The following is a 21,270-nucleotide window of genomic DNA, read 5'->3' on the forward strand; positions in this document are numbered from 1 at the left end:
CCAGTATCCCCTACCCAGGAAAAAAAAAAAAAAAAAAAAAAAAGATTGAACAACCAGGCAGAAATTCAAAAAAGAAAAAGAAGAGTTGAGTAACACTATGGACCAACTACACCTAACATGCATCTATAGAACACTCCATGCAATAACAGCAGATTACACATTCTTAAATGTTCATGGAATATCCTTCAGCACAAACCTTATGTTAGGCTATAAAATGAGCCTTAATATATTTAAAAGGACTGAAATCATACAAACTTATCCAGTCACAATGGAATGCAATTAGTACTCAATAACAGATGGAAATTTGGGGAATTCTAAAATGTAAACAAATTTTAAAACACACACAGAGAGACACACTCTAAAATAAGCAACAGGTCAAAGAATAAGTCATGAAGAAAATTAGAAAATACTTTGATAAAATAAAACAAAACTACAGCATACCCAAACTTATATAAACTTATAGTTTAAATGCCTATATTAAAGTAATTTTACTTTATATAAATTATCTCAATAAAGCTCATATTAATGTTGAAAGAATTACCTGGGCATGGTGGCACACACCTGTAATCCCAGTGACTTGGGAGGCTGAGGCAGGAGGATCACACGTTCAAAGACAGCCTCATCAATTCAGTAAGGCCCTAAGCAACTTAGCAAGACCCTATCTCAAAATAAAAGGGCTGGGGATGTGGCTGAGTGGTTAAGCATTCCTGAGCTCAATCCCTGGTGGAAGGAAGACAGGGAATGAGGGAGGGAGGAAGGGAGAGAGGGAGGAAGGAAGGAAGGACAGACATATTTTTGACTGCATAAATTTTCATACTACCATATGTTTGTAGTCACTCAATCCTCTGATTCTAGTATAATTTGGGAAGAATCATAATACTTTCTAACCACATATAGCAGTCACTGAAAAAAAAAAACCCAACATAATTTTTAAAATGTATGAACAAATACTAAGCTTATAGTTAGTTATATGCATGCTAAATTATTTAGGGAAAAATGTACCAATGTTTGCAGTTTACTTTGAAATGCAATAGCAACAGAAATAAGATGAGTAATAAATAGATACATGATTGAAACAAATATAATAAAATTTTAATTATAAGACTAGTTGATAGATTCATGTGTATTCATTATAAAATTCTATCAACTTTGTCATATGTTGGAAATTTTTCATGATAAAATGTTGGGAAAAAGAAAACAACTGAAAATATCACTTAGACCCTGAACTACTTACTATCCTATAATTTACTAATTTAATATCCTGCTGATCTGAGAAATAATATTTTCTTTTAAGGAGCAAGTCTTAGAATTCTAAGGAATACCTTTATATACTTTGGGAACTTGTCATATAAAAGGTAGTCATTTTGAAAACAACCGTCAGAGAGATGTTACTAAAGAGCATAGCAGGCTGGGTGTCATGGCACACGCCTGTGATCTCAGCAATTCTGGAGGCTGAGGCAGGAGGATTGCAAGTTCAAAGCCAGCCTCAACAACTTAGTGAGACCCTTAGCAACTTAGTGACACCCTGTCTCAAATAAAAAACAAAAAGGGCTAGGGATGTGGCTCAGTGATAGAGTGGCCCTGGGTTCAATCCCCAGTACCATAACAGGGCTGGGAACATTCTCAGTGGTAGAGCACTTGTCTAGCATGTGCAAAGCTTTAGATTTAATCCTCAGTGCCGTGTACACACACACAAAAGAACATAATGATATTCTGTGAAGGAATAAGAACTCAGCCTGAGGCACAAACTTTCTAGGAGATTCTACCCAGGGTCTAGAATTATATTTCATTAGGGATTCAGATCAGCTTACCGTCTGTCCCCTTAAGTGCTATAGGAAAAAAGTTGGCCATATAAAAGTAAATTAATAAATTCATGCCAGCTCAAATACGTTTCATTTTCCACCTTGCTATTTGCCAGCACTATATTACTTCTACAGATTTTACTCCCCTATTTTGAGAAGGCAGCTTAGATGCCATTGATCTCATTCCTGCTTTCCCCTCAAGCCTGTGAAGCTGTTGCTGTCCAAGCTTCAGGGTTCTGTGGAGAGTGATTTTCCAAGTGATGAAGCAGATTCTAATCAGTATACGATCCAGATATGGGTTGGGAGCTGGACCTCTGCCACCTCTCTCTCTAGCTCTCTGCACTTGATGACCAGGGAGTTCCTCCTAGGATCACTGAGTGCACTTCAAGCCCCCTGCTCTTGCAGCCTCCTTTCAATTGCAGATCTTCCTGTCTGGAGCATTTCCGGCCCTCTGCCCCTTGGCATGGAGAGTTCAGAGCAACCTGGGGAAAGGACAGAAGATTGAGATTATCACAAACTGTGGAATTATCTGATGCAAGACTAACTCGTTTGTTTTCCTCCCTGGCTCTCTTCCTGGGCTCTAAGCAGCTGAGAAAACAACCTTTTTCTAAGTCTTGGACAAGGAGGAAAAACCCTGGCATGAAGGATTTTTGTCGCAGACACTTGGCATGGCTAGAGGAAAGGTTTGTTTAATTTAGCAATGGGTTTATTACCCCAGGACTCCACTTGAAGTGAGATAATAACATCCCTGTCGAAGGACATTTCGGAGTCAGTGGGTTTCTCCCTTGCTTCTCATCAGGACCCTTGCAGATGAAAGTATCAGACACACTCGACAAGGACATCACTGCTAAAGTCATCCACAACCCTATAAGCCAGGTGCAGTGGCACACACCTGTAATCCCAGCTACACAGGAGACTGAAGAAGGAGAAGCACAATTTCAAGTCCAGCTTTGGGCAGTTTAGCAAGACCCTATCTCAAAATAAAAAGGGCTGGGGATATAAGTCAGTGGTTGAGTGCCTCTGGATTCAATCCCTAGTGACACAAACAAAACAAAACATATAATCTTGCTGATCATGAGGGAGACTGAGACAGGGTTAAAAAACTAGCAGGACAGGAAGTTGTGGATTTCTGAGCCATCTCACTCAGTTGCTTCTCTCACTGTTTTCTGAACAGAACATATTTTGTTGTCACATTATAGCAGAGAGCAGGACAGAAAGAAAGTCTGCAGGAAGAAATTCTCTGCCAGCTCATTTCCCTCTGCCCTTTACCCCGACCAATGTGAGCTTTGGGGTAGTGGGTGAAAAGGGGAAGGAAATTGAAGAGAGGAAGGATTCATCTCCAGTGTTAAGGGAAGCCTTCCTGGCACAGGAATTAGGGAAGAGAAAGTGGAAGAATTGGTGCCAGCTTGCCTTCAGTGCATGGCTGCCTATTTATGTCTGCTTTCCTGGGCCACAAAGGCTAAACTCACTGTTTCCTAAGGTTGGGCTCCACTGCAGAAACTCACAGAGAACTGGACAGGACCAGAGCTCTACAAAAGCAGCCCCAGGGTAGCCTGCACCCAAGGTTCTTGACATCTGTGCTGCCTACTCCACACTGTCCTTTCTGGCCACCCATGGAGAAGGGCTGAGTTGGGTTGCTTCAGATGAGGGCACACCTGTACTTTAAAAGGAGGACAGAGGCACTATCCCTAGAAGGTATCACTGTCCTGGAGAAGACCTGGGTGCTTATGCCCAGCACTTTCTCTTCTGTGACTCCTTTTCCACTTTTTGAGCCTCTTGGAAGTGGGATCAAGCCAGGAAAAACATGTGATGCTATAGCAAGCTGGAACCAAAGACTTGACTTTGGGCCCTGCCCAAGCTGAGAATCTTGGCAGGGATTTACTGGGCAGCCTGCTATTTTCTATGGCATCTTCAAAGTCCCCTAACTTTGGGAAGAGGATGCCAGGTAAGTCCTGAGAGTGGGTATGACTCAGTGGAGCTGCTGTGGATTACCAGTTGGTGCATTTATGCATTCATTCTTATATTTCAAAGATGAACTTCCATTATATAAATAGCACCATTCTGAAGACTGTTGTACTAAAAGCAGCAGCAACAACGTAGTGGTGTCTGCCTTCAAAAAGATGATGAGGAATCCAGGTAACATTAACTTACTGTAAAATAGTGATGAAAGCAGTGTTGTTATTAGAGGTACAGATAAAGCATAACGGGATTAAAGAGAGATTACCCATGCTGGAGAAACCAATATAAGCTTCTAGAAGAGGTGACATTTACAGGAGTATGAAGAATAGGTCAGATCTGGACATTTAGAGATGAGAGGTAGAAGGAAGGCTGCCAGGAATTCATGAGCAGCTAAGGCACCCAGTTTTCTCTTTGTCTTGAATCATGCAGTCTCCATGCTGCAGGAGGGAGAAAAAACATCCTTCTTTTCTTTTGCATATTGTTCTTATTTGATGTTTTTCTCCAGAGAAGCAGTGATCTGTATGTGCCAGATTGGGAGCTGCCATCCCTGTGGTTGTAAGGGCCTGTAGAACCAGGTAGCCTGAGTGGAGTCCAGCTTTAGCAGTTATAGCTACCTGCCTCAAAGTGTTGTTGCAAAATTAATGGCGGCTGACTCTGGTTGTTTTCATCATCTTTATTACTGTGGAACCCTGGAGGGCTTCCACCTACCCCAATCCTATTGCACTGTCTGCCATTGTAGATACAGTCTTCTCCTTTGAGCGCCTTATATTAGTGTGCAAACATACCTGTGAAAGGGAATATTAGAAGGTTTAAACCAACTATCACTTTAGGACTAGAGAGAATTAACTAACAACTTATTTGATGAGAGTGAAATGGATACCTGAGGAGAGGGACATAAAAGAAGGAGAAGAGAGTATGCAGGGAGAGGCCCAAGAGCCCAAAGGCCACCTGCTACTTCCACCCTTACTTAGAGTATCTAGGTCTCTGTATTCTCTCTGTATTGTAAGTTGGGAGGAACCTCCAGGCATACAGCACAGGAAGTAAGAAAAATGTCCATGCATCATTTTAGAACTGCAGCACACTGACTGGATCCTATATAAGGGAAGGGGCAAGGTCAAAGCAAATGCTCTGAGCTCAATCCCCCTGAGAGTTCAGAATATGCATCTGAGAAATAAACAGAGGCAGAACCAGGTGGTAGCCTTTTGATTAGTGCAGATTCACTCAGGGTAAATTGAATCTGCCTGGCCCAGAGTAGGTACTCTATAAATGTTAGTTGATGGTTGACTTGAATGCCCAAGACCAAAGGACACATAGTAGAATGTCAAAGTGGGAGAAGACCAACAGCCCCAAGGTTTCCCTGTGCTGTCAAGCCTTAAATATATGGAATTGGATAAGTGCATGGATGAGCAGATGGTATAGATAATGGAAATTATTTACCCCATGATAGTAGGATTTGGGATTTAGGCATATCTTAAATATTTCTCAAAAGAATTTAAAATATTGGTGAGCACATTCCTTGAAAGAATAGGTATATAAAAGAGAAACTGTAGTCATCAGAGTGTAGTTAACATTGAGCTGATCTGATATGAAGAAAATAATCAAGAAAAAATAACCTATTTGTGACAGTAGAATTAATAGCTTACCATACTATACATTTACCATGTGGAACTCCAGGCTTTCTGAACCACATAGGTCTATACTTACTCAATACATATTTCTGTGAACCCCAGAGAGTTCCAGAGTCAACTCCACACAGCTCCACACACAGGATTGAGTGTGATCAGAATTTTTACTAGGGAACTAGAGGGTTTTTTTTAACTCCATAGGCCTCCCCACAGGGCATTATGTATTAGAGAAGACAGATTGACACTCAATAGCAGCCCATGTCAAACTAGAACACCCAAATTTATGGAATGGCTGAACATGTGAAACAGAACAGCCTAAATTATTAGCTGGGTAGTTTTTGGCTTTAGAGAAGATAGTTTACAGTTGAATGACAGAAGAGCACATGGGCATGGAGCATTTATTCAGATCTTTTTTTGGAGGGTGGGGTGGGGACTGGGGATTGAACTCAGGGGCACTCGACCACTGAGCCACATCCCCAGCCCTATTTTGTATTTACGGGGGAGGGGAGGTCTCACTGAGTTGTTTTAGCACCTCGCTATTTCTGAGGCTGGTTTTGAACTTGTGATACTCCTGCCTCAGCCTCCCAAGCTACTAGAATTATAGGTATGTGCCACCATGCGATTCAGATCTTTGAAAAGGAAGAATCTGTGGATATTGACAAGATACATGGCAAGTATCACTTTCCCCTCCTGAAATCTACTGAGCTAAAAGCCTAACTTAACTTTCCCCTCAAAATCCACTGAACTGAAAGCTAACTGATCCATCTCCTCACTAGAATGTAACATTACCAAACCGTAGATCAGAAACTCATCAAAACACCTTCACCCCAGTCCTCTTACAATCATGTTTGCATTACAGTGTGTTGGTCATGGGTTGCTTTGGGCATCTCCAACTTGTTGGTTCTTCCATTTTTCAGCTTCCCTCTTGGACTGTGGGCCCCAGTCTACACATACTGTGTAAGGTGTGGTTTGCTGAGTCAAGAGGACAGCAGGACTCTATCACAGCCTTTGTTCAGATACTGTGCTTCCATTGCTATAACCCGAGACCACACTCGATTTTGAGAATCGCATCTCACTGCTGACTCATGTTGAATTATTATTAACCAACACTTCTAAGCCAATTCTGAATGCTTTACTTTATCTCCTCCATTCTGTAGCCAAAAGTTCATGCTCTGTTCTCAAGGATTTCAGTAAAAGTACATCCTAAGAGACATGTAGATTTGTCCTAACATTATTACCAAATTGAGATTTGTTTGTATATCATGGGATCTGATTAATATGTGAATTCTTTATTAAATTTCTTATCTTCAGTTACCTTCCCATTATTACCACATCCCATCAATGAGGTTAGTTTACATGATCCACAAGGCCAAATGTCCCATTATTTAGAACTGATACCCTCCTCTGATCTAGTACATACCCTATATTCTTTCTCTGCCTTTGTCCACCGTAGCACACATAATCACCTAACATACCAAATGTATTTACTGTTTACTACCTTTTGCCTCCTTTAGGATGCAAGCTCTATTAGAGTAACATTTTTTGTCAGTTCTAGTCCCTGCTGGAGTCCCATTTGTTGTATGGATGTAATTGAGTATGTCAGCATCCTCATCCAGGTCAGTTAAAAATGTTGAATGGAACAGGACCTAGGCTAGAAACCAGTACCTTACACCAAAGGTACATCCCCTCACAGGTTGCTACTGAGCTTTGGGTCACTTACAAATCCAGTGCAACTTGTCTTCACTTAATCCACTAGGCTATCAAAAGAGTTCATCACAAAATCAGATATTTCATGTTGATGACAGACCTCTGATCTTTCAATCTAGAAGTTCTGTCCCAAAAAAAGGAAGTGGGATTCATCTGATATAATTTATCACTTCCTCTTTTTGATTGCACACAAATCATACTTTTGATGACTCATTTTAAATACTGCTCCCAAATACTGAGCATTAATCAGTGACCTGTCCATACCCTTTGATTGACTGCAGGGTGGTCCTCCCCAGTATGAGATTCTCTTGACTGGGACTCAGGACTTCTTCCTACGGTGGGCATTCGGTGACAGAGGTGGCACCACAGAGTTGGAAGGCTTAGGTGCAGGGGCCATTATTTCACCAAGTATTGAAATATCACATCCTTTTTTTCCTGAATCTCAACTTCTGCAGTCTATAAAATTCAAATGCTAATATAATTTTCAAAATATAAAATACAGTGTGATACTTTATCAGTTGCCATTTATTTATACCGTTTTGGTTTCATGTCTGATTGCTACATTCAGACAATAACAATCTGAGATTTGGGTATGGTTAGTTTCTTTCATTCCTATTTGATCTTATTCCTTTTCCCTATTCTTTCTGACACAGTTGTGGTTTAGCCCTTACCTTCTCATCACTGAATTTTTGCAGTATCCTCCTAACTGACTCTAGACCTCCCAACTCTTGTTTTTCTGTCTTAGACTCTTCAATCAGGCTACTCAAAATGGGATTTTGTTAGAAGTGCAGACTCTCAGGCCCTGTTCAAAATACCAAATCAGAATCTGTGGGTCAGCAGGACCTGCTGGTGATTCATACCCATATTGAATTCTAAGAAGTCTATCCTTTCTTCTGCACGCATTCCCCTACTAAAGGGCATCCTTTAGCTTCATGTGGACCTTGAACTGAGTCAGAAAATGATCCACCTTAATTTTTAAATGAGATGTTTTAACATGAAAGTGTAAATGCCCACCTGTACTCATTGATTCTGAGAATGGTTTGCAAGTTTGTCATATAACTTTAAAGCAGCTATAATAATTATTGAGATTCAAATGGAAACTTCCTTCTTGAAAAGCAAAGTATTTGGGGTTTTGTTAAGTAAAAGTGGCAGGGCTCTTTGGAAACTTGTGAGGAGTTGCTTGGAAATGCTCCTATTATTTATCATGCATTTACTATGTGTTTGACAAGTATTTTATATACTTGATTTAATCCTCATGATAATCCCATTGAATACTTCTATGCCCATTTGACATAGACTGAGATTCAAAAAGTTTAGGTTGTCCAGAGTCACAGAGTTCAGTCTATACTATATCACAAAGACAACTGAAATACAGTGGTTGAAACAAGGAGCTCTATCCTGAGGAGACAAGGGACCCAGGCTAGGAGGCATGGATACTGACAGGTCACCATGCTTTCTCCTCCCATGTTGCTTCATGATCACCACGATGTCGTCCCCACCCATGTGGTTGGAACTGGTTCCTGCCCTTGGGAAGGGGACAAGGGAAAGTGAAGGGCATGCAGTTTTCTTATGAAAACATAATCTGGAAGTTCTACCTGTCATTTGTACTAACATTCTGTTAATCACATGGTCACACACCTCTCTGCAAAAGAGGCAGAGAAATGTGGGACTTGGGCAGTATTTACTAGAAGGAAGAAGGGGAGTGGTTAGCAGAGAATTTGTGGCTCTGCAGTCAGTAGAAGAGCTAGATTCAAACCCTGTAACTAAAACCTGTGATCTCCTCACCCCATTATTCCACCACTTCTCATAATTGACAGACAATAAATGTTTGTTGAATTGAAATATTAGGTGTCAACCTTTTGCTTATTTGAAATGATGTCTTCCTTCTTCCTTGCTTTCCTGATGACCTAAGTGAATCTGTGTCACAATGTCACTCTTTTTTTTTTTTTTTTTTCAACTCTAGGGATTGACTGGGGGTCTGTGCACATACTAAGCAAGTGCTCTACCTCTGTCTACCTCCCCAGCCCTTTTTAATTTTATTTTGAGACACTGGTCTAATTTGCAGAGACTGACTTGAACTTGTGATCCTCATGCCTCAGCCTCCCAAGTCACAGGGATTACAGGTGTGCACCACTGCACCTGGCTTGTCACTGTTTATGATGATGTTATTCTTATTTGAAAAACAGGAAACTGATATTCATATTCTTCAATAAAATATTATAAAAATCCAGCAATCCTTAGAGGTTCTGTAGAGCTGCATGAAGTGTGACAATGGGTGATTGGTACTGATTTTTAAAATAACCAAATGACCATCTCCTTTAAAATAGGTATTGTTGTAGAAGAATGCCATTGCTCAAAGTGCTTTTGGTGTTTTGCTTTGGCTGGTGTATCAGTCACCTCTTGCTACAATAATGCTACATGACACCACCACCAGAGGTTGAGAGGCATACATACAGCAATATTTTAATTTATATGTGCATAGGCCCCTGAGCTCAGCTATTTAGATGGTCCTGGCTGGCCAGCTCTTTTCAGGTGCCTCTTACCCTTCTTAGATAGCAGACTAGCTTGGACATATTTTTTTCCTGGCAAAGGTAGAAGCATAAGGGAACAAATGGAAATACTTGAGGCTTCTTGAGGCATAGTCTGGGAACTGACACAAAACAACTAGCCAAAACAAGTCATGTGGCCAACCCCACAGTCAAGGGCATGGAAAATGCACTACACCTTAAGAGAAAATATAGTCACATGATAAAGGGTGTGAATACAGACATGGCGAGGGATTAGGGCCAAGAAAGCAACTTACCTTTGCTTTGTCTTTAGCAAGTTAACTTAAATATTTATCAGGAATGGTAAATATTTCAAGGGTCACTTTGAATTTTTTAAACTAACTGTTTATTAATAAAAATTAAAGAATGGGGTTAGATTTATCTTTGAGCAGAAAGGTAGCTGTGACATAAAATAATGTGTCTTATTTCTAGAAGAATTGGTTCAAGAATATGACACTCAGTGGCAGAATATTTGAATTAACACTATATCCTTCTAAGGTGATCATTTTGAAAGGATAACACTCATTCGAACATTTGGTTTTAAAAGATTTTTAAAAATAATAAACCTTATGACTTACAGTCATGTGATACCACTATATGTCAAAGTTAGAAGAGTAATAAATAGAGGCTCATACCTGATTCTTTGTCTGACTCTGGAAAAATGTGCTCTCTATACAGATTCTCATTGCCAAGTCCCCTCTGGCTCCTTTCACCTCATTTGTCTACACCATTAAGGAGGAAGGCCTGGTTCTTCAAGGTAAGATCCTTACGTTAAGCCATTTCTTCAGGCTGATTATGCTTCATGCTCGTCCTTTTAGAAGCTATTTTAGGATAGAATCAAAGGCCAACATGAATTGACCAGTGATATTTACCCTAACAAGATCGGGAGATTGGCAGCTTGGCAAGAATTTGATAGATGATTGAGGTGTGAATGAGGGAGGACTATATTGGTAATAACAGAGTGGGACAACTGAAAAATTTACAAAAAGAAAGCTAGGCATTGCTGCCATCTGTCTTCTTCACTGATCCTATGGTGTGAACTGGACAGTGTGGAGGAGCCCTCTCACTTCACAGGCTGTGGCAGCCTCTGGGCTGGCAAACTGTTGGGTACTGTGTCATGACTCCATGGGCACCATTTCCTGCCTCCTTATTGTTACTATGTTTCCCTTTCTGGTGTTTGAAATCCCAGCAGGTCCTTCTGCTGGGGCCCAGGCCTCGCCTACCTGGACCTTGTGACATAGGCCTGGGACTTGGAAGGACTCAAGTTCTTCCTCAGAGTGGAACACTCCCAGGTCACAAGCTGTAATTCACTGCTCTGTGGTAGTAGTGAATATCCAGATGCTGGATATTCCGGAGGTTAGGAAAGCACTCAATTGCAAATCTTTCCCAAGAACAATTAACATAAAGGCATACATTCAAACACCATGAAACTTAGAAGAATCCATCTCAAGGGTCAGATGTGTAAAACTCCTTTGTGGATTAAGAAATGCCCAGGATATGCCTCTGACCACACTATTAGGTGGCAGGTTCACCCACAGAGATGCATAGGTGAGCCTCAGGCCTGAGAAGCATATTGCCAAGGCCTTTCATGGGGAGGAATGTCTGCCCTGTAGGATTTTGTTAAGTTGAGGTTTTTCCCCAAGTTTTTGGAACAGGGTAGTCCCAGCAATATTCCCATATTCCCATGGAGACACATAGCTTTACAAATGTCTACAGGAATTCTGTGGGGCAGGCTGGGGAGTTGACCCTTCTGACTGAGGAACAGACTGCAGTCCACCCTTTCCTTCCCCTTCTAAAATGTCTGCTTCTTAATGGACTCAAAAGCTGCGTGTTTGTTTGGTGCAGTTGAGCTCCACAGCAGGGACCCTCAGGTTCACAAAAATTTGGGTAAGAACTACTGACCTTTGGCTCTTAGCCTTTGACTTATGCTATCCAAGTTCCTTGGTAAATATTTTTTTTTACAATTGCAAATATTGTTTTCTGACAAAGAAGCAGAGATTTTAAGACCAGATTAAGCAAAGCAAACAGCAGGCCCCCTTTGTTACATACTCTCTAAGGGTGTATAACTAATAAGCAATCAGAAAGCTGGGTTTTTATTTACCCAGTGCACAGTGTGGCTTTGAGCTCTTCATTTTTAGAGGCTGTTTTAAAAGATAAGAAGTCCAGTAAATAGCAAATGTAGAGAGACATTTCAAGAAATCCTGTGGAAGATTACAAGATAAATTCAGGAGGAAAAGAATCAGTTCTGCCCTGATGACTTGTAGTAAAAGCCTTACCAAGATGCTTATACCTCGACCAATGGACATGCTAAGCTTGGTCTAATGTGGACAACATCAGGGACATTTGTGGAACTAAGATTCACTGGGTTGCTTCCCTGATGCTCGCTGCTAAGATCATGATTTTCACAGGGGAAAGCAAATTGGTTACAGAAAAGAGAAACTAGAAATATAATGAACTGGTAGAGGTCAAAGAACCACAAGGAATGACTGTTAGAGAAAACTGGAAAATGGGAGAAAGTGTATTACTAAAGAAGACTCACCTACAGTGAGCAGTGTGACCAGGGAAAGAAGAAATTCAGAAAATGGCTTATGATGTAAGATCCCCAACCAATAAACCAAATGCCTGGGTGGCCTCAGAACTTCACCTGGTTGCTTGCTGAGGTCTTCTCTAGCCCAGCCCCCAGCTGTGCTGCCCTCCCTGAGGTCTCTGGAGGCAGTAGAGCCCTTCTGTTCCCATCCGCAGTGCCACTGAATATACCTCCTGGCACTCCCTGCCCACTTGGCTCTGTGCTCCGAAGATTTTAAGAGGCAAAAGGGTGCTCTACTCCCCAGAAAAATGAGGGTCCCTCTTTGATTGCAAAGAACTCTTGGGTTTCAGTTCAGCTCTGATATGATCTTGAGAAAAATCTCCAGGCCCTAGTTTTGTCCTCTTGAAAATGAAAATGTTGATTTAGGGCTTTGCAAACTGTGCCGTAATCATATAGAGGGTCGTGATATGAAACTGATGAGTCAAGATCAGCATTTAGGAAGAAAGGAAGGGAGGAAGGAAGAATAGGAACTATCAAATTATATCACATATATTGTATCGTTTTGTGAAATATCTATTGCATGTGTGCTTGTGCGTGCACTCTGCACGTTGTGAATTCATATGTAGGAATTCCAGTGTGATACTTTCTTTTTTTTTAACTTTGAATGTAGTAACCGGCCAGGGTGATCTCTAAAGGCCTTCTCACGTCACCTTTATCTGATTCTCCTTGGGGGTGTTTACATATGATTCACTTAGCCTGGTACGGTTGTACCCTTGAGATCTTCACGCGCTGGAACATAAAGGCTTATTTTTCCCTTCCTTACCAGAAGACTGAGCTAAAAGACACCTGCACAATTTCCCAGGCCTAAAGCAAAGAAACCCTTGCTCCCTGGGTGGCAAACTTGGAAAGGAACCCTCAAGTCAAAGCCAGAAATCTCTCCTGGTGTGCAGGGTTGCTCTGGCAGGGTAGCACCTGGAGCTCTGGGTGGGTTCTGCAGTCCATTTCACAGCGACCTAGAGACAGAGGGGAAGGGCTGGGAGGGTGAGGCAGGTCCTGTGTTTGATATCAGGCTCCATAATCAAGTCGCTGGAGCGGTGAGAAGAAGAATCCATGCAGGCTACCCTGGGGGCGGGGGCTGCTAGTGAACGTGGGAATGGTCCCTCAGTGCCTTTTATCCCTTAGCAAGCCCGGATTCCTCCCAGCCACTGGCCAGGAGGTTTGCTAATACCTGAAGCTCTCTGAGTGCACAAGCACAGGAAGGGAATAAAAGGTGAGGGCAGAATGGGATTGACCAGCTCCGCAGGCCATTCCCCTCGGATTCCCAAGGATTAGGATGTGAGAACAGGCAGCAACTGGGAGCCTGACACCCTTCCCGCCCCTTTGTTCACTGGGGTGGGAGGAACAATGAAGCGACAGGCCAGAGAGACTCAGGGGCTGGTTAGAGATTTCTCAGGCCGCTTTTTGAAACACTTGAAGGAGCCGGTCTGTGCTATTGTTGAAGTAAAATAGAAAGCGGAACTATTCTCCTTTGGCAAAAAAAAAAAAAAAGAAAAAGAAAAAGTAAAAGAAAGAAAACCCACCCTCCCTGCATCTTCAGGAGGCCTAGACTCAGGCCATTAACATGGTAATACCACCCCGTTTGCATCTTCTTTGTCTGCCCACGTTCTTCTGGTATCCTGGCCTCTCCTGGCCTGGCCCTGGCCCCTGGAAATACTTGGGCCTCAGAGGAGAGGGAGCTGACTGCAGCCACCAGCTTCTTGATGGTTCAACTCTGAAAGGGGCCAGGTTGGGACCAAGAAGAGTTCAGCCCTTTGTGCAACTGGAGCCAGAAAGGTGGGGGTGGGGGCGGAGGCCTGAATCCAGTTTTCCTTTTGTCCCCCATGGAAGGTCCAGTGCCCGTCAAGTGGAAAAGTTTAGAGGTGCTGGTCAGGCTAGAATGAGGGTGCTGGCACCTTGTGGCAAGGGAAAAGCAGAAGTTGACTTTCGGGACCAGCTTTCATGGGGTGGGCCCCAAAGCACCTGGGTGCAGAAGGGAAGGAAGAATTCACAGTGAACTCCACCTCCACCCACATCAGCTCTGGTCACGTCTTTTGTTTCCTCAGTAAGCACCAAATGTGCCACCCAGAGCACAGCTGGGACTCTTTAACTGAAAGCAGTCAGGCTATGTTGCTGATACTGCAGGGCACATATAAGAAGTCAGGTTAGGCCCTTCTGGAAACATCCCAGTTTCTTGGGACCTCTGGATGGAGTGAAGCAGCTTCTGAGGAGGGGCAGACCCTGCAAACGGAGAGGCTGGACCAGCAGGGCACATTGTTCACTCCTTTACCTACTCTCCCTTCCTCTGGAATCTAGGGAGTGGTTGGAAAAACAGAAAGCCAGAGTTGTTTTGAGCAGGACTGAAGGTAGCAACTATTTCTCAGTGAGACAGACACATGATTTTAAACTGTTTTTAAAAAATCAGGATCAGGTGTGACTGGTTGAATTTGGATTCTGATGCTGTCCTCTACTAGTTTGGGTTTGAATGAGCAGCATAAATCTTGGGATAGCTGGAGAGCATCAGAGCAGACCAGGGCACCCTGACACAGGTCCAGAGAAGGTACTGGACACAAACCTAGCTTCAGCCATTTAGTAGAGGGACAAGAAAGAAAGAAAGAAGAAAGAAAAAGAAAGAGAAGAAAGAAACAATGGTCTTTTTATGGAAAGCTAAGTACTTCATCTTTCTGCTTTTACAATCAAGAATGGTTTGTTTGATCACCTTTGAAGCATATCAGGAAAAGCATTAATCTCCTCTATTTGTTCCCTTGTCACAAAGTTGGGTTAAATTCTTCCACTCCTTTTTCTTAGTTACCAAGCCAACTGGATGATTTATTGAAAAATTCTTTTCCCCAAATAACTACCATCTGAGCTTATCAGATTTCAATTTGAATCAGTAGCCCATCTAAATATTGTCTGCCTGGTAGACTCAAAGTGACCCAGAAGATTCCCAGTCTGTTTCTATCCAGGTACAGAGATGTCTGCATGGCTAGTACCACCCATATGCCTGGCACAGCCTGGGGCTTAGGCCAAGAGTCCTGAGATTCAGTGGCACAGAGAGCAAAACTCCTCCTGGAGGTCATGAAGAGGAGGGTAGAGCCAGCCTGTCATGTTGTCCTTGTCCTACCAGGTGCCACTGCAGCCTCAGAGAGTTTATTCAGGCCTCTTGGTGTGGGCTTCCTAGGGGAAAGAGGAAGGACCCCATCTCCCCAGTGCTTTTCGCCTCTCTGTGTGTATTTCACATCCCCTTCCTCCACGACCTCTCACACTGGCCCTCTGCCTTGTTCATGTCTTTTCCTCTGGCTATTAGCATCAGGGAGAGTATTAGCATTTGGGACGAGTGGGTGTTGGGGTTCAGCTCAGGGCCTCGCTCATTCTAGGCAAGCCCTCTAACACTGAACAACACCCTTGGTCTGAAAAAATATTTTTTAATACAGAATAGTACAGAAAATCATAAAACATGAATTTTTTTTTTTTTTTTTTTTTTTTTTTTTTGCGTTGCTGGGGATTGAACCCAGGGCCTTGTGCTTGTGAGGCAAGCACTCTTACCAACTGAGCTATATCCCCAACCCAAAACATGAATTTTTATATGAATCTAATACTCAGAATTAACAACTGTTAAAATTTTTATCCTAATAGTTTCAGATTTTTTTTTTTTTTTCTAATTCCAGGACTAAAACTCGACAAAGTTCAAAACTCCTTTGTACCTGTTTCTACTCTAGGCCCTCCCCACCCCACACTCCTCAGAAGGAAAGCTCTCCACAGATTGATAGATTTCCTTCTCCTCCATTCTTAAAACTTTTCTGTGATCCCATATATAATATAATGATTTGTTTTTCATTCATTTTAAAATTTGTATAAATGTTTTATCATACACATTATTTTACAACTTTCTTTTGTCATTTAACATAATGTTTCATGATATGTCTACATTGATACACATAGATTATGTTCTTTCACTTTATTTCTGGTATCCACATCCATTGTATGAATATACCATTGTTCACTCCCCTCTTTATAGATATTTTGATTATTTGTAACAATGAATTTCTTTGTACATGTCTCTGGTAGGCAGGCTGGAGCGTTTCTCTAGGTATAGATCAGAATTGTAATGATTGACAAAGGGTAAGCACCTTTTCATCTTTTCTATATATTCCCAAATTGTTCTCAAAAGAAGCCACATCAATGTTTATAGCAGCTCAATTCACAATAGCAAGACTATGGAACCAACCTAGATGCCCTTCAACAGATGAATGGACAAAGAAAAAATATATATATAAATACACACACATACAATGGAATATTACTCAGCTTTAAAGAAGAATGAAATTCTGGCATTTGCTGGTATATGGATGGATTTAGAGAATATCATGTCAAGTGAAATAAGCCAAACCCAAAAAATCAAAGGCCAAATGTTTTCTCTGATATGTGGAAACTAATTTATAATGGGGGGGATAGAGAAGAATAGAGTTACTTTATATTAGGTAGAGGGGAGTGAAGGGAGGGGAAGGAGTATGGGGGAAGGAATGATATTAGAGTAAAACAGACATGATTACCTGGTGTACATGTATGACTGCATGGCCAATGTGAGCCTGCAATATGTATAAGCAGAAAAATGAGAGATTGCACTCTATTTATGTATGATCTATCAAAATGTATAAATGCGTTCTACTGTCCTGTACAACTAATTAGAACAAATAAAAAATTTTTTTTAATTTAAAAAGAAGAAGAAGTTAACCAATTTAGACTCTCTTTGGAGGGTGTGGACCAATCTCTATGCAGCCATGTATAATTATAAATGTGTTGCCATGTTTCCAACCTTCTAACACATTCTTTTATGGATGCCTCTTTCGTCTCTGCCTTAGGAGTGCAAGCTTGTCATGTGCTCTGGAGAGATCTTTATGCCTGTACTTAGATGATCACTGATAAAGATTCACTCATTGCTTTGAAAGCTAACTGTACACTTCCCCAAATAAGGGCTTTTAGTCTCACCCATCACATTGATTTTGTTGAGGAAACAGGTCCAAGAAGATAAAGCGAGGTTCACTGCCTCAAAGTTAGGTTTGTACCCCTTTTGAAGTGTTCAGCCTGGGCCTAAGATTTTAGAAAATCAAAAGGGCTTTGGGTCCTTCCTCTTCCATCATGGCGGCCCCCATAGCTACTTACTCTTAGGCTTCATGGGCCTCTGTTGACATACTCTAGCCCTGTCTTCAATGTTGAATAGTGAAAGTCTAAGCTAAAATGGATCAGTCACACTGATATAATGATCCTCTAAGAACTTCCCTGAGGGTGGTTGGGTTATAAGGTTGGCTGGGTGCAGCCACTACCTAAACTAACAGTGGTATAAAAAAGGTTTACTGCCTTCTCACATAGTACTGCAGGGGAATGTGGTCCTGAGCTGGTGTGGCAGCGTGGCTGCACGTTTGTCCAGGGCAATTCATTGGCTTGTAGCTCCATCACACCTGGGATGTTACTATTGTTGTCATGATTCAGAATGACTCAGCATCATGTGCTCCATTCAGGTGGCAGCATTCGAGTGGGTCAGAGATGGTGGTGGGAAGGGAAACATCTCCCTTTCTTTGAGGATGTTAACCAGAAGTTACACACTTGATCCTGCTTATATCCTGTTGGCTAATCTATGGGTATATGGCAAGAAATGCTGAAAATGTAGTTATTAATCTAAGTGGCCATGTACCCAGAAAAATTGTGAATTGCAGGAGCTCTATTACCATGAAAGAAAGGGGGAGAATGAACATTCAGTGACACAACCCTTTCAGAGATTAATTCCCATGGTGCAAGAGTATAGATCCTATGGCTGGGCTTGCTGCATAATAGAGTTATACTCTTGAAATGCCACATAAATAGTGTGTGTACTAAAAATGCTATTGGGATCCTCTTCGGTTCCAGAGCCTAGAGAAAAGAGGAGTACCATTGTTAGTCTGTTCCTCCACCAAGGACCAGTGCTCCAAAGTCTTGGCCACCCACCCTACCCCAAACAGAATCTCCCTCAGGCAGTAACTTCAGTATGTGTTTGCTGTTAATGCAGCATTTAAGAAAGAAACTTGAATGAGAGCTACTAGTGCTTATAGCACAAAACAGGGTATTAGGTTCAAAGTCACAGACTAAACACATTTTTTTTCCAAAATGCTTTTTCTGCCTGTACTTTTTTTTTTTTTTTTTTTTTTTAATGGAACAAAATGTCACTTGAAATAAGGTAATAGAGAAAAATTTCATTCCAAGACCTGGACCATAGTTAAACTGGGTCCACACTCCTCTCTTAGAACCTGGAAGCCATTGTCAGAGCTAACAATATGCATTTGTGAAAATACCCACGTAGTAATACCAAAAGATGTTAAATCAATTCAGGCTGTTGATTTTCTCTGAAAATCTCTTCCAAAAGGACTTGGTGTTCTTTCTGGAATATGATTGAAGCTTCATTCAGTTCAGCAAGTATGTGTTGAGCATCTATTGTTTACAGAGCATGTTGCTCAGGATTCAGGGGATACAAGGTTGGGAGAGAAAAAAAGAAGTTCCCTTCCTTTTAGTAGCTCACAGTCAAGTTAGGGAAGATGTAATTGTGTAAATCTCATCATAAGTAAATTGGGACACGTATTTCAAGGTTCAATCACTGGGATGTGGAAGGATGAAGGAAATAGGGTTGTCCCAAATAGGATGACTGAGGAGGGCTCCTGAGAGTATCTGGGGCTTGAACCGGACTTCAGCTTCTGAATACCAACAAAAACCACATTCCATTGTCTCTTGACAGAGGCCAATTTCTTTTGCTGTTTGAGGATAGCTTTGGGGACACTGGGGAATGCTGATTAGTTCCATCACTAGTGCTGATTAGTGACGAATGTTGAATCATGCTGACTAATGTGTTCTAAATGGATTGACTCAACAATAAAGGGAACATTAAGAGTCAAGAGTTCAGGTCCTGCATCTCACCGAGTGATGAAGTATAAATCACTTAGCTTCTTGGTGATTTTTTTTTTTTTTTTTTTTTTTTGTCAATTAAAAATGTGCTCATCCTGAGAATCCAGTAAGTCACCTTGACTAGTAAGGGCTTTAAAAACCTCAAAGATAACAGAAATGTTTAACAACAATTGGCAGGACAGGCTTATACAACCTTAGGTTATTCATACATACACAGAATCAGAACAGACGTCACATGCTGCTTGCTAGCCATGCGAAACTTCCATTTCCTCACACAGGCCATGAGAACTGACAAACATGAGCCACAGTCACAAAAACTGTCAAATAGAGAAGCTTTTGAAAAATCTTCCTATCTACCTACTGGGGCGTCTGTGTCTTTCGACAACAAATGTCGCCACAGAACTGAGAGCTTACATTGCACACACAGCTCTTTCTCTCTTTTGACACCTCCCCAGCTAGACTGCTTGAGAATCTGGCCTTCCACGTCCAGATGTTTACTGAATTCTGAAGGCCCCCCCAAAGGGCCCAAGTTCTTTTGTTGCTCTCCAAATCATTTCCCACAGAGACTGACCGATGTCCTGAAGGAGCCCTTCAATAGGCAGGATAAATGAAGGCAGATGAAGACATGACCCCCTGAGGCTTGCCCACATCCACTCTAACAAAGGGTCTGAGGCACGACCTTGTAAGGAGTGTTTTGGTCCCTATAAGAGGCCAAGTCTCCCCCACAGGGCTGTTTTCAATGGCTACCATCCTAGTGGAAGCACTAGGCATTTGTTAAGGGCTGTGGTGTGCTAGGTGTAGCACAAAACATCTAAATCATGGTCCTCAGCCTTTGTGAGGGCTTCCTGGCTACAGATGGCAGCTGGCTTTCTCAGGGGAAACTTGGGGGTGGTGGAGAAAGCTGAAGAAGGGCCCCCACATCTTTGGATGACCTTTTTCCACCCAGAGCAGAGAGTCCCCCTTTGGAGGTCAAGCCAGAGCTGCGGGACCTTAACCCCAGCTGTACTTGTTTCTGGGTGTCTCTGTTGTGCAAGGTGGTTGGTTCTGTGGGTAGGAGTATAGAAGGGGAAGGGGCCTGCTGCTATAAAGGGAAGTTTTATTTCAATGAAAGGTGGGAAGTTAGTGTATTTCATGACAACGTTTTTTTTTAATCTCTCTCTCTCTCTCTCTCTCTCTCTTTCCTTTTAGGCTAACAGGCCATAGGGATACTGTGACCTTTGTCTCCAGCTGATGGGGGTGTGATTTGTGAAATGAAACAGTACCATGCTGCTTGGAAGAAGGAAACGGAAGCCGACATAATGGGGATTAATTAGTTGATTGCTGTTGAGATGGTAACAGATTTGCTCCTAGACCATTGAACCAGCGATTTCAGACTAGCAGGGAAGGTGAAGATGAAGACGCCTTTGTTCAGGTCTCTAGATGTGTAGGGCTGAGGGCTTTGCCGCCATGGGATGTCAACAGACATAATAATAATAATTTGCACTTATATAGCACCTTTCAACCAGGCACCTCAAAGCGGTTTAACCACATTAATTAATTAAAGCCCACAATCCCCCTGGGGAGAGAAGGAGGATGACTAACAAGATTTGTAATTACAGAAGGGAACATTTCCGAATAAAGTATTGTCCACCAAATAAAAAGAGTAGGTGTAAAGGAATTGAGGTCTCCAAAGAGTAACTGATTCAGAAATGAAATCATGGAAGATGGGGGGGAGCTGGGGGTGGGCATGGGCATGGGGGTCTGCTCTTGTGTTAGAGGGAGGTCAGTGGCCTCAGAATTCATTGACAGGTTTAGATCCAACTGAGAAGCAGAACATGTGTGGTATTAGTGGCATTTGGAAGGTCATTAGTGGCATAACTATTGTAGTGTAAATTCAAGTTTCACTGGTATATTGTGTATGGCCTGGCAGAACAAAGAGTGAGATTCGTGCAGTATTTAATAAAGGATGAAATGATTTCTTTAGATTTAAAGCCAAAGCTGGGCCTCAATTAGCAAATACATCAATTGGTGACCCAGGGGATAATTTAGGAATTTCCAATAGAATAACCAGCCTACCCATTCTTACTGCCTGAAGGCTTCTGACCAAAACATCAGACTGGGATTGGTGCAAAGGTCTGGGAGCTTCAGCCCCTTCAAGG

At 42.0% G+C, this 21,270-nt stretch overlaps 1 protein-coding gene and 1 non-coding gene across 5 annotated transcripts in view; one reads left to right on the forward strand and one right to left on the reverse strand.

Annotated features, from left to right (window-relative positions):
- Rad51b (RAD51 paralog B) overlaps positions 1-20,766 on the forward strand; it is a 634,368-nt gene extending 613,602 nt beyond the window's left edge. For all 4 annotated transcript variants that reach the window (XM_047538988.1, XM_047538991.1, XM_047538990.1 and 1 more), the window contains 2 exons: positions 10,318-10,396; positions 20,321-20,766. In XM_047538988.1, coding sequence (XP_047394944.1) covers positions 10,318-10,396; positions 20,321-20,325 — 84 coding nt within the window. In that variant the 3' untranslated portion in view covers positions 20,326-20,766. The remainder of the gene's footprint in view (positions 1-10,317; positions 10,397-20,320) is intronic.
- Positions 15,693-15,772, reverse strand: Trnav-cac (transfer RNA valine (anticodon CAC)). The gene has a single exon. It is a non-coding gene; the product is annotated as a tRNA-Val (tRNA).
- Positions 20,767-21,270: the final 504 nt, after the last annotated feature.

Source organism: Sciurus carolinensis, chromosome 2, assembly GCF_902686445.1.
Source record: "Sciurus carolinensis chromosome 2, mSciCar1.2, whole genome shotgun sequence".
NCBI classification, from domain to species: Eukaryota; Metazoa; Chordata; class Mammalia; order Rodentia; family Sciuridae; genus Sciurus; species Sciurus carolinensis.